The following is a 13,933-nucleotide window of genomic DNA, read 5'->3' as shown; positions in this document are numbered from 1 at the left end:
AATTAATGCAATATCAATCCAGTTCATCCCTCCTGATACTGAAGTCATTTAGCACTGTCAACTTAGGTTTGATCTGCTGAGCGTGTACCTCTCGCAGTAGCTCCTGGCATTGGCAGTTGAGAACCAGTTAAGGAAAAAGTCATTGTTGCACCACTCTGGCAGTTAATTTCCTTACAGATGGGGAGGAAGACACAATAATATATGTAAATACCATAGGTGAGCTCTGCTGCAAGTGCTTCTAAAAAAAACCTTACAGGGAATACAAAACTAATATTCTAATTCAAAGAGAGGTTAATAGCTTAAAGTTAGAGGGAGCTGGTGCAGGCAACTGACCTGATTTTCAGAATTATTTACATAGCTGCCTTAGCATAATGTTATTCTAAATTACATTCAGTGAGCAGTTTTGAGTTCAGCTGAAAGATGGGTGGTTTATTTGAAGGTGAGTCAGTTTAGCCTTAGTAAGTTAATGTAACTTTTCTGTGAGATAAACAGTCCTGTTCATATGGGGTTTGCCAGGTAATGTGACTGCCTTGTTACCAGTGCCAATCAAGACCTTAAATATCCTCTCAAGCTGCCTCCACTGTTCTGGGATCACTCTTTGGGTTCAGAGTCAGTGGCTGTAGTGAGATTAATGTGCATCCATCCTTCTGCAAAATTTACTGGAGGTTTCTGATAGTATCTGCAATGATGTTTGATAGTGTGGCAGTAAATCCTAATTGTGTTCTGTAACCTCTTTCCTGAGCAAATAATAAGGTGCTTTGCAAGCATAAAAAAGTAAAATTTAAAAGTAGAAAGGAGTGTGACTGCTCCATGTGCTCAGAAGCTGTAATTTGTTTCTAGATCCTTATTTCAGCAGACGATGAGATGGAGGAGTCGGACGCCGAGGAGGACCTGCGCAGACTGACCAACTTAAAGCCCATCAAGAAGAAGAAGCATCGCTTTGGTCTGCCCGTATGACACATTCCTTGGCCTGTGGACTTGCAGGTTTCATGGCAAAAACTTCTGTCAGTGGGGTTTAATGTTGCAATTGCATCTCCCTTTTCATACAAACTGACTTAGAAGCAAGGCCTACCAACAGAAGGCAAAGCAGTTGGAAGACTTCCAGTTCAGTTGCACTACAAACACACTGACCAGTTATGCAGGAATGTCTCCTCATCACGTGTGGAAAATGGAGAGTCACTAAGGATTCTGTGGGAGGTGTCAGAGAAGATCAGAGAGAACAGATACAGAATCTTTCACTTTCAGTTACTGATGGGACAGTGTATGGAGTTCTCAAAAAGGCATCAGAGTTGACTAAGTTAAAGGCGTGTGTTTTATTACTAAAACTGGCTTTTGCAGCATAATTCCTAGAGCAGAATAGTTTATGGTTACAAGCTGTAACTTAACGTTATTTTTTTAAGTACAAATGTTTACTTGCTACCGGGTACCTATGGAACTAATAGGTGGAACAAAGATTTTTTTCCAAGTCTTCTCAAATCTATCTGACTATTTTATATTTAAGTTATATTTTCATACAGTTGTATTTAAAGATTCTCTTTGTCGGAGAAATGGGTACAGTTCCCTTTTTTGTGCAGAACAGGTCAAAAGATTTGTAGCGAAAATCTTATTTATCCTTGTCTCCTGATTTAAGACAAACGGATTGCAAAGGGAAAAGCTCTCTGTCATTGCTGAAGTCACCAAATATCACTAAAAAATGCAGTCCTATGTGTGCTCTTGACCACATAATTTGAAAGTACCTTTTTCAGTAGGAAGTGGTGTTTGCATATTTGACAAAGGTGCACTTTAGTGTATAACAAAAATCCATTGTGATAAGTTATTTGTGAAATGAGTATCTGTGGATACTCTAATTAATTTCTTTTTCTGCAAGTCTCCTGTGCATACCTCTCAAATGACCCAAAAGAGAAGGAACATTTCTGATACTTTTCCTGTTATAGGGCCTGCAGTACAGGACTGTGATCTGATTATAGCAGTTGTGCTGCAATATGCAAATACAATTTTGTCCCTTGTTTTTTGTTGGAAAAGCAATCTTCTACTTTATGTGCTTAACAGCAACAACAACAAAATTTCTCCTATTTAATTTCCATAAAGTCTCATTATCCTCCAATAGTAAAAGAACAACCTCAAGGGGTACAGTGCAGTTGTTACCACAGCATTTCTGGGATTTTCAGTGTCTCTTCTGATAATTGAGAGCACGTGGTGATCTGAAATCTAGCAGACAAGTTTTCAGTGATATCCTTTTGCTTTGCATATTTTCTAAATGATTGTTTCTGACAGCTTTCCTTGCTTAGCTAAACCTTGTGCAGGACAAGGCGATGTGTCAAAGAGGTGACAACAGACCTTGAATGCAAATCTGTTGTAGTATCTGGACACCAGAAAAATTCCAAGCCTTAAACCAGTTTCATTGGAAAACTGCTCAGAACTTTTTAAGATTTTTTACATTTTTTTATAGATTTACTAGGTCTTAATGTGATTTATTATCCAGACCACTTAACTGGGCCTTAGTAAATACTGAACTGTGCGCTCCCGTGCTTACCTTCACTACTCCAGCATCCCTTTTCCTGGTGGCTGCCAAGGGGACACGATGCTCTGACACCTCAGGGTGTCCAGCTAACTCAAAGGGACATTTACCAAACCCGAGGTTTTAGTTGAGCCACTGACCTTTGTTACTGTGCACTGAAACGTAAGAACTGCAATAAGTTACAGTACTAGTGTTTCCTTTAGACTAAATCCAGAGACTAATGACAGTGGGAGCTTACCTGAGTTCTTTTGACATGGGGGTGGGGATGGGGAAATGTCCCTAAGCAGTGTTGCCTCTGGTTTGGGGGGTTTGGGGTTTTTATTGATTGTATGACTCACATCTTCTCTTGACTATTGACCAGTGGGCGGGCGCAGATCTCCAAAAGCACAGTACTTTAAGGAATTCATCAACAGAATAGTCTCCTACAGCTCACTTTTCCAAAGGGATTTAAGAGCTAGGACTGGCTCTTGTCACAATTGTCAGCATTTATATTTTTTTAGCATAGGATTTGTTCTGTTTCAGATAGTGAACTAAAGCTACTGAACATGTCCCAGTCGGAGCCATGGCTGCCCTTGCCAGCTGAGATAACTGAGCAGCGCACACAAATATAACTGTGCGAGCTTGCATCTTACCTTCCTCTTCCCTCCTCCGGTTACTTCAATTATCAAAATGATTCTAGTCTCATGTTTAGTCTGTGAAGTGTCAGTATAAAATTATGGCCTTAATCATGTAAAAATATTTCTTTTGAGCAAACCTCAAGCTTATTGACCAAGTACAAAACAGTATGAAGCGCTACGGAGCAGTTTCTTGAAGGCGGTTATAGCAAAGTTTCTGAATGCCTAATTTTTCATGTCTTAAGTGCTTGAATGTCTCTGGATGTGAGATATAGATATGCATAGCAAGATGGTGTAGTAAAGCACTGTGATCCCAGGACACAGAAGTATTTTAAATACCACAGTAGTAACAGGAGGAGCAACCTTCAGAGGGGAAAAAATTAAATTTTCTACTAAGACAATAATTCTATTCAGAATTTGAGGCAAATAAAATCTGGTTGTTTTTTTCTATACATTCTTTATTATCATTCTGAAAGAGATGGAAAATGTGAAACTAGCAGTTTTCCTCTCTGTAAGGTAAAAATTGGAATTCTTGCAGTAATTATGAGTAGGACAAGTCCTTTTGTCTGACAGGCTTGCATGTGTGAGCAGAGAGTGTGTGCTTAGTGCTTCACTGTGTCTTACCACTTGTTAAAATGCATTGGCAGTACAGTCTGAAATGGACTTTTCATAAGGAGTTGATCCAGTGTGATACTGCAACATCATGTTTGCATTATCCTCCAGTTGTCACTCAGATTTCTGCCTGGCAAATGTACTTCAGGACAACTCGTAGCAAAGGTTTAATTCAGGCTGTGCTTAGAAAACAGGCTTCTATTTAATGAACTATGTAGTGAATGCCAAAGTGGGAGGAAGGGATTATAACTTAGAGAAGAGACGCAAATATTGGTGGAGATGGAATTTACCACGAGTGGTCAACCTAAATACATTAACTGTTCCTAGTATCTGACCTGTGATACATCTGCATAAACTTAAACACTGGTGTTGTCTAGTATGTGGTTTCCAAGTTCTGGCTTCAATATGTTCAGGTCCCCTTGTCTTACTTTAAGTAGGTGAATGCTGTCTGTTAATGTTACTAACTAAAATGTACTATAGCTTTTCTTCAGGGAAAACTCAGAAACTGAGTTGCAAATTAGAGCAATGCAAAGTGATCCCCTCGGGCAGGTGTCTGCTCCGATCCCTGCCGAGCCCGGGGAGGGGGGCCTGGGCTCTCCCGCTCTGCTCAGAGCTGAGCATCACAAGGAATCTCTGCCACTGTGCTTGACTAACCCGCGTTTGCAACTTTGCTGTGCTTTTTACAGGAGAAACCAGTAGTGAAAGCTAATAAATTCAGCCACACCAAGTCAGAGTACATCTACAGCATAGGCGTGCAAACTTTTTTAGGTGAAGTTTCCAGTTCAATTACTGAAAATGACTACTATGGTTTTACAAAGTAAAACTGCAGTATCTTTAAAAAAGGGACTCTTTTGTAGGTGTTTTCGTCTTGTGTGGGTATCCGTCTCAAACTGAATGTGGGGTTTGTTTGTAAGTAAATTCAGAGTATAGCCAATGTGAGCAAAACCAACAGCTGTATTCTGCTGCCCTCTGTTTGGACCATATTGTTTAATCAGTGGTGTTACCTAAAACTTTTAAGGGTATCTGATGTAATTTCATTATAATGGTTTACAATAAAGTCTGACTTATTGCAGATTTGTACACTTGTTTTATACTTGTTCTGTTTCAAAGTCCTTGTGTTTCAGTGTCTATGGTGTGCTCTTGTGGGAAGCAGGTTCTGCTACTTGAGTTTTTAACTTCAGCTCTAATTGTGCACCCTGTTATGTTGATTTTAATTTCAGTATATTTATTTACCTTAATGGCAAGTCCCATTTCATCAGGAAGAGCCATTGTTCTTAAGTTGCAAATTTTGTTTACAAGTTTAAGAATCCTTGCAGGCTCCTCTCAGATCCATTTCCTGAGGAAGACTTTTTTAGGGCTGGAGCTAAACAGGATGGACCCAATCCTGCCTCTGTAACTCCTCTGTTACATTTCCTTATTATTTTCATACTTTCCACCTACCACATCCAAGCAGCCCCACACCCACTGCACCCACAGAGGGAATTCAGAGTATAATCTTCACTCTGCCTAAAGTGTCGGTCCCCTGAGAGGTTGTTTGCACTTTCCTGGAGGGGAAGTCAAATCTTCCCTGAGATTTGGAGACCACAGTGGTAGCTGTGTGTACATTCACTTAATCCTCTATGGTCATTGCCATATTTTAGTTGGAACCATTCCTTTAGCAAAGGACTTTTCCACAATTCCTGTTGCAGTGGAAGATTAAAACGTGTATTTTTAATAGCCACTGTTGGATAAATGAGCCATCTTGTTCCATTGTCATTCATGTCCCGTTTAACAGATCTTGAGGACCTCAACCAGGTGAACAGGATTTCTACCCTAAAAGTTAAGTAACTGTAGATTTAGGCCAGGTTCTTTCTTTTTCTTTGAGGAAAAGTAGCCCATAATCTGTGCAAGAAAACGATTGTGCCCCTTGTTGAATGCTGGTTTGGGAAATGGAATTGGAGAGAACAGAACTCTTCAAGCTTTGGGGATGTTCTAGAAGCCCCAGGATGTGCTGCCTGCCTCTAAGCGCTTCATCTGCCCCAAATGGCAAGCAAGGTATGAGTGGTTTGATTTTGTTTGTATAGATTAAATTGCTATGAAAGCACAACTCTGTTGCTTTTGAGTGAGGAATATGCAGTACCAATTAACTGAAGCAATTTTGAAAGCTGAAGGGAAAATAATATTTCAGTGTCTTGAATTCTAAATATTTGCTTTAAACACACAGAATGTTATTTTCCTGTCATAATAGATAGTCAGAATAGTGACGCTTGTGAGACTGTAGAGAAACATCTTGGTAGAGAACAGTTACTTTGTACAATAGAAAAAAACTCTGTTTTTTCTAAGGCAAATGTTTTATTCTTCTGTTTTGTTGGCCTACTAAGGGCACTGCTGCTCTGCAGAAATGCTTCTGCTGGTTACTAAGACATGGGTTTAAAATAGAAAATCAGCCTAAGGAATAGCTAAGGGCGTAACATCCAAACTGCTTCTTAGCCTACAAATAATTCCCCCAATAAAGGAGAAGATCTCAGGCCTGGAAAGAGTTCAGCTTAAAGGCAGTTTGGGCACTGGGAGGCCTGGGGAGTAGTTCATAGCCGCCAGATCCCACAGTCCTGCTTGTACAGCGCTGGAGCTGTGGTTTGATGTCATGTTTTCATAGTGAAAAACAAATTTTTGTTACCTCTTGTGCTTCTCTGTACTGTAAAAGCACTGGGAGAGCCTGAGGAAAGGCTAGGGCAGATTTCTACCACTACGACAGTGGATCTCTCTAGAGAAAGGTGTTTGGAGGTCTGCCATGCCTGCCCTTCTCACGTGAACCCACCTGGCTGGAGTCTTGGTTCTTTGTAGGTGTTGAGTGCAGTCACAGAAGCTGATATTTATTTTTTTTTGACTGATGTAAAGATTTCATATAAAAAACCAAAAGGGAAGCAATCTCCCACTCAAACCTCTCCCAGTGTTGAAAAATAGAATTCATGCTCAGAGATGGCAATTTAAGTAAAATTTAAAAATTGTTTCAAGAACAAATATTAAAAGCTCTGAGAAAGATTTTACTGCTGTCAGCAAGTACAGTGGGGAACACCGAGTTTATCTGTGTCTGAGTAAGCTGTTCCTATCCAGATGAGGGTGAAATGGTTAAACTTGCTGATAGTGCTGGAAGCAGAAAGTGCTTTTACTCTCTCAGTTGTGTAAGAGCCAGCACTGGAGCATGATCAGAGATAGAGCTGTAAGAGTAAAACCGTACCCTACTTTATTAGCTCTCCAAAAGACATAAAACACTCTCCTGTTAAAGTTTCCTGTGCTAAACTGATTCAGGGCACAGTTATGCTTTGGACTTCAGGTTTGTATCATCTTTAGAGAGTGCATGTTTTGTTATGCTGGAAAGCGATGCCCACCCTTTTTTTCCCCCTCCCTCCCCCAAGAGGATTCAGAGTAAAGTTTGTGTCCATAACAACATTCTGCCTTTTAAAGCTATAAATAGAGCCCCAGCGGACTCCCCGGGAAGCGTTTTTGCAGGGACCCGGCTTCCCCGCTGCCGCAGCTGCCTGCCCCCGTCAGCCCAGCCCGGTGAATGCTGCACGCCCGAGTCATCGCCAGGAATAAACCTCCGACAACAACAGCCTGCCTCGACCTGAATCATCCCGCCGCTGCCTCGGGAACATGACCCAGCCCGTGACTTCACTCGGATGCTCTATATAAGTCCGGGAAAACAACAGGCGCTCGCAGCGCTCACGGGCTGGATTTAATCAAAGTCGGGAACGACCTGGGAGGGATTTCAGCGAGGGAGCACCGCAGTTATGTCACAGGTACGGGGACATCTGTGCACTGCCAGCCCTCGGAGCAGCGCCTGGCAAGCCTGCTACTGGTTTGGATGCTGTGCTTGGAAAAGCTTATTAGCGAGTTCCTCTCGTTAACCAGTGAATTCAGCTTTTCTGCTCTCTGACTTGTGTGATTAAAATATTTTAACAAGTACATACTTAGGGTGGGTAATTTGATGAAGAAGGAAAGCAGCTGCTCTCTACGTGGTTAATTAATTTAGCTTTAAAATGTCCCAGTTTACCTTAAATATTTTTATTTGTGTAGAAAGGGAAAAATCGTTTCCCCTGCTCTGCATTGGGATGTTTCACAGATGGGGGAATCTCTGCCCTTCTAACACACTTTCTCAGACAGCGATTCTGAAATTCTGTTTTGCAAAGAGGTGGCTGTGCTGAAATGCCACTGTGTAAAGCTTAGTGTATTAACATGGAGAAAAGAGTGTGACTGAAAATTCTAACTGTTAGGATAAGATATTTGAGACTGAAATTTTGTATAAAATGAATACTTTTATATTCATTTTATAACTAATGGTTTGTCTTCAATGCCTGCCCCAATAATCAGTGTTTCAAAGTGCTCTTGAAATGAGCTCAGAAATGGTGAGGTTTCAGGTAAATGTTACATTTGCATCACAAGCTGCATGTGCCTGGCAGAGCTCTCCTCAGCGTGAGAGTTTTACAGGACTGGTGTGATGGAGGGTAGGAACACAGAGAGACTAGGAGAGCACAGTTCTTCAGCTATAGAGAGTAACTCAGTTCAGCTGATTTTCTTTATCCAAAGAAAATGGCACTTCAAACCCAGTTGTACATCTTGTAAAGTAGCACCTTCTGTCTTGTGACAGGAGTAGATAAAGCACAGGCTGCACGCCCATGCCAGGAATGGCTCCTGGCAACCCCTGCTCAGAAATTCTGGCAGCAAGTAGCAGTGGTGGGGCTGTGACAGTGGCAGCTGCTGGCCAGGGCTCAGCGTAACCTCTCTGCTCACCAGCTTTGCTCCTCAGCTGGGGCCGACTAATCTGCAGCAACTGTCCTGCTGGAAAATCCTCTGCGATCAAAGCATGAGATGGTTTATTTTAAAATTACTGGGTGACTCTCACGAGCTCTACTCAGCCTGGCTGTATCTTTGTGCATGTCATGCGCCACCTTTCCTCACCCTGTCCCCAGGAATTCCCTGGTCCCAGTAGGAAGAAGTCTCACAGTAACTGTCTGTTACCAATAATGGGTGAAAGACCTTTGCAGATTTCACATTGCTCTTAATAAAGCAAGGGGCTTTTTCCCTTCCTGGATTGGCTTCCTGTGGAGTGTGCCATGGGCATGAGGGACTGTTCCCATCACGTGCCAGTTGTCATTCCAGAAGGACAGGTGACTCCTGGCTGTGAGGTTGTTTGGTTCACCAGCTGAACAACCATGCAGGAGCTGTTGTGAATTTTGAAGGGTTTGCTGACACCCTTTCCCCTCGCTTGCTTTGGCTACTCATGAGTGTTTTCCCCAGAGATCTCGTAAATGTTTTGTTTCCCACAACACATGCAAGTGGGATCGACAGTGAGCTATTCTGAGCGTTCCCAGGAATTTGCAGCAGACAGAAGACGTGCTGAAGGCTCCAGTGGAGCCAGCCCACCCGTCCAGGAGCCAGCCATGGAGGCTCTGTCTCTGCAAGCTCCTTGGGACTCACTGCTTTAGCCATCTGTAGGCCTTGAAGGATTTGTTTCCCTCCACAGCTGCTTTTAACATCACAGGCAGTGCCCGGAAGTGTCTGAGTGGGCTCCACCACTGCCAGAACCCAAATATCAGAAGCTCTGTGTATGTAGTGATGGTCAGAGAAGTTTCTTGTTGATCTTTCAGTGTGTAAATCTATTAGAGTTGGGGGTCTTCTGTTCCTCCTAATCATATCCCTGTGCCCCTGAATCTTGCCACAAGGGCTGCCTGGTGGGACATTGAAAATCTGTCCATGAAATAGCAAACTGATGGAAGAATGCTTATGGTGCTGGCTGCTGCAGAGTGAGGTTGTGTCTGACTGTGCAGTCCTAATTTAAAGATAGGGGTAGGCTGATGAAGTAATGTTATCCCTGTTAACTTGTAGTGGAATAAACTGTGAACAGATTAGTACTCGGCTGTTGCAGTGCACCACCTGACGATGCATCTGTTTCTGTATTAGGTTTCCTTCTCCTTCCTTCATTGGGTTCCAAGTCCAGTGCTTCAGATGTGTTCAGTAGAGAGCCTTGTTGAGTGCTCAAATACTTTTGTTCCTTAAATTTAAGATTATTAACTATGGGTCAAGTGTTTATTTGAACTTAAGACAAGTCCAGATTTGGAATCTCTCTGACAGGTTTCCCAAAGAAGTAGTAAGTAGACTGAGACAAAAGCCCAATTTAGTAATGAAGGTTTTTTTTCCTTTCCAAATATTGGACAGGTTCTTGAATTACTAGTCAGTACTTGCAGAATAAGCAGGCAGGGCTGGACAGAGAAAATCTAAGAATTTTTTTTTAATATTAAGCAGTCCATTGCTCTTTCAAAGGCTGTACAATAAAAAGACAGTTTCAGAGCAGTAAGAATGGTAGTAGATTTTGTGAAGGGCAGTGAAATTGTGATTATGGGAAATCTGAAGTAGCTGAGTATGTAATTTTAGAACTGAAATAGGTGAAATATTTTGTTAGCAACACTGTATGTTGTAGCCTTTGGGTGGAGGCAGCTTTGTTCCCTGTGCTTTGAACACAAAATACTGATGTGTGTGTCTGTTTCTTAGCCAGCCCCTGTGAAAAAGAAGCGTCCTCCAGTGAAGGAAGAAGACCTCAAAGGAGCCAGAGGAAACCTTGCCAAAAACCAGGAAATTAAATCTAAAACCTACCAAGTGATGAGGCAGTGTGGTAAGTCTCCTTCATTGAAAGCAATTAAGCAGAGTAAAACATTGACTTAATTGCCCTTTTCAAGTGAAAGGGTCACCTCTGGAACATCAGCCTGCTGTTCACCTGATGGACAATCGAAGTATTTATCAAATGTGTATATATGTATCTCAGCAGCACTAGTTTTACTCCGTGGATTTGGGTGGTATTTCACTGATTGTCTCTCCTGGTTTTCTTTTCTAAGAACAAATGGGCTCTGCAGCACCTTCTGTATTCAGCGGGGCTCGGACAGGGGGTGAAACAGTCTTTGAGAAACCGAAGGATGCGCCAGCCAAGAGCGTCTTTGGCTGACAGTGGAGCTGGACATGACTCACCAAAATGATTGTTGTAATATTTTTCAAAATTTCTGTTCCTTGCACTAAAATCACTGTCGACTCAAGTAGCTAATTTCCACCATAAGTCCTTAAGTAGGGAATATACTCATGTCAAAGAGTAAAACTTCCATGTTCATTTTTATTACATGCTTTCTTTCTATGTACTGGACAATGTTTGCTATAATTGTTTAATAAAAAAAGGTTGTTGGACTCAGCTTGGCACACTGTGGTGACTCATTTCACTTTGGACTCAGATTAATTCTGTGTGCACTTTGGCACTACAGGCGATGATTTTGTCGGTCAAATGCAAGGAAAAAACACTCTGATGACACAGTGTCGGTGTCAGCGCAATTTCATCACACCATGCCCTCACTGGGAGGGAGCTGAGGAGGAGCTGATCAAAGGGGCAGCACAGAAACCTGGAGACTTCACCTGGAGATCTGTGTTGCCTACAGCGGCACCCTGGCGAGGGCCCTCAGGGCAGCGGCATGACACAGGGTGGTGGCTTTCCCCCACGGTTTCCCCTCACCGTTCCCCTCACGGTTTGCCGCTCACGGCTCTCCCCTCACGGCTTCCACCTTAGGGCTCTCCCCTCACAGTTCCCGCTCACAGCTTTCCCCTCACCGTTCCCCTCACGGTTTGCCGCTCATGGCTCTCCCCTCACGGGTTTGCCGCTCATGGCTCTCCCTTCACAGTTCCCCTCACGGCTTCCCCTCACGGCTCTCCCCTCACAGTTCCCCTCACGGTTTGCCGCTCATGGCTCTCCCCTCACAGTTCCCCTCACGGTTTGCCACTCACGGCTTTCCCCTCACAGTTCTCCCCCACATCTCCCCCCTCACACCCTTCCGGGCAGCAACGCCCTGATTTCCCTTCATGCGGCTCAGCTGTGAGGGCGGAGGACCGGCTCTCAGAGTGCCCCAGCACCCGAGGGAGGGATTTCAGCTCGTTCCCCAGTGGCTTTTTCTTCCTGTTCCACTGGATCGAATGAGAAGTGGGGTGCCAGACCCAGCCACCATGATCTGCCTTACCATGGAGATGAGAACCCAACAAGTGTCTCTGTACAACACCTGCACATTCTGAGAGGAAGCTGTTTTTTTTCAATGCTGTTTGCTTCTTAATTTGCTGCATTAAACACCTGTTTTCTCCCAAACCCCAGAGTGTTTCCCCTCAGCTGAATGTTTGTGCTAAAACACAGAGGAACCTCTGTGGGCACCTGCCATGCTTTCCACACACTCTGAGTCTCTGCAGCATGTCTGGGAATGGTAAGTCAGATGCCACTTTTGTTAAAGAAACTACTTTTATTTTACACAGACTAGACATGATTAAGAGGTAAAAGTGATGCTGAAATTCTCTGTGCACCATGAAATGTATCATATTTGGCTTTTGTGTCCCAAACACTTTACAGATAAAATGTGACAATGCCCACACAGATCCCAGAGAGGCTGTGGACAGGAGCTCACTTGAGGCAGCAGCAAATCCTTTGGCTTTAAGGGGAAAGCTTCTTTAAAGCTATTGCTGGTGCATTGCCTTGCCCTGCTTTTTTCACTTTATTATTTGCAGCCCAGACCCCACCTCCTTGCTTTAGTAGGCACAATTTCTCCATGGAGCACAGGCTCCTCACAGGTACATTGGCAGAGCCTTTTCCCAAGAAAGATCCTTCCAGAGCATGAAAAAAGTCACAGGGGAAAAAATTCCTGCTCTGATAATATTGGAGTTGCCTTTGCATTGGGTTTAACAAACCCTCCTTAATTAACCTGTGTTGAGAAGGTGGAAGGATGGAAGGAGGTTGTTCAACAGTTGTACAAATGGTGGCAAGGGACAAGTGGGGCAAAATGTTGTCGCTTTCCTTATTGCAGTACATGGACCCGATCTGCCGGTTTGCAGGTGGGGTAGCAGGACAGGGGGGTGCTGTACTTCAGACCCTGCTTTGGATATGTTGGTGCTGATTTAACAAAGCACAGAAATGTCTGTGTCCCACATGGATTCTACAGGGAAGCCAAGTAAGGTATCTGCCAGAAAAGTGGGATTTGTCAAACAGCTCTATTTCCAGGATGTTGTCGTGTTCATTTACTTGTGCTGCTTCCAAGTGGGACAATAAGGACAGGACACCTTTTTTGGTCTTCCTGTCTTTTAATGTGGACCTCATCTAAAAAATGTAAGGGGCAGAGCTGACACTGCAGCCTAAATCTGTGCAGCAAAAGCAGCTCTTTAACATCCGTATGATTTTACACATGGGCATTAGAAAACTGATGACAGATCCACTTAATTAAAGCTTTGGCTCTTGCAGCTCTTAGGCCACTAAGTGTCTAATCCTGTGTATTTTAAAGGATTAAAGTATTACACTAGTTGTACAAGTTAATCGAATGTATTGTAGTTTAATTTTTTGTCTTTTAAAGTATATATCTTTACGTGTCCTGCTATAAAGGATATGGTATTTGCAAGTAGTATAAACAGTCTGCCTGAGAGGAGTAAAGTTTATTTTTTTAAAGAGTTACTTAAAGCACAAAGCTTGTAAGACCAGGCTGTGCTTAGCACATTCTTTGTAGTGAACTTGTAGATGTCTGGTGAGTAATAAATTTTTGAGCTCTGCTTTAGTGTCTCCTTGCGACTCCGAGGCCACTAGAAGCTTGCTCTCCTCATGTAAACTTTGTAAAACAGGCATGAAGAAAACACAGATGCTTATATTTCCACAAGATCTTTGTGTTAATTTATGACAATGAATGGCATTACCTACCAAGGATCATGGCCAGCTGGGCAGGGAGGCACAAAGGCTGAGAAAGCCATCAGCTATAATATCTCGTGTGAATGCTGCCTGTCCTGGCAATCTCCAGTTCTCTGAAGTGCTTGTGATAATGTTAAGGATGTGCCCTTTCCAATTATTACTGTGGAATATGGTAGAGATTCCTGCAGCTTCTTACACAGACCAAGTCATCTGCCTGAGGGATTTCATGTGATACGGTGAAGTTTAATTTACAAAAAATTATATAGAAATGTCCTAATTTTATGTGTTATGAAACATTAGAATTCATAAAAAAAAATTAAGAGCAAAGATCTGTTGGAAAAATAAGCATTAACCAAGTCCAAGTTTTACCTATGTTTAATGGGTAAATATTACATTTCTGTGTCTCTTCAAAGTCTACATCATATCCCCAAGTACATGTTACTCATTAACTGATTAAGATAAATAGAG

General features: G+C 42.7%; 2 protein-coding genes across 2 annotated transcripts in view; both read left to right on the top strand.

Moving 5' to 3' along the window:
• LOC119706056 (store-operated calcium entry regulator STIMATE-like) overlaps window positions 1–4,824 on the top strand; it is a 34,574-nt gene extending 29,750 nt beyond the window's left edge. Inside the window, exon 8 of the mRNA XM_038149160.1 lies at window positions 841–4,824. Coding sequence (XP_038005088.1) covers window positions 841–957 — 117 coding nt within the window. The 3' untranslated portion in view covers window positions 958–4,824. The remainder of the gene's footprint in view (window positions 1–840) is intronic.
• A 2,408-nt stretch (window positions 4,825–7,232) lies between these two features.
• MUSTN1 (musculoskeletal, embryonic nuclear protein 1) lies at window positions 7,233–10,957 on the top strand. The gene is made up of 3 exons (XM_038149161.1): window positions 7,233–7,523; window positions 10,273–10,393; window positions 10,614–10,957. Exons 1-3 carry the CDS (start codon window positions 7,515–7,517, stop codon window positions 10,718–10,720), a joined length of 237 nt encoding a protein of 78 aa, XP_038005089.1. The 5' UTR covers window positions 7,233–7,514; the 3' UTR covers window positions 10,721–10,957.
• The last annotated feature ends 2,976 nt before the right edge of the window (window positions 10,958–13,933 follow it).

Source organism: Motacilla alba, chromosome 12 (assembly GCF_015832195.1).
Source record: "Motacilla alba alba isolate MOTALB_02 chromosome 12, Motacilla_alba_V1.0_pri, whole genome shotgun sequence".
NCBI lineage: Eukaryota > Metazoa > Chordata > Aves > Passeriformes > Motacillidae > Motacilla > Motacilla alba.
The sequence above is the reverse complement of the archived record's forward strand: the minus strand, read 5'-3'. Positions and strand labels throughout refer to the sequence as shown.

What these genes read in the sequence shown, in the direction of transcription:
- MUSTN1 (XM_038149161.1), top strand. An exon ending in CCAAGTGATGAGGCAGTGTG is followed by an intron (nt 10,394 to 10,613) that starts GTAAGTCTCCTT and finishes TTCTTTTCTAAG; the next exon opens with AACAAATGGGCTCTGCAGCA.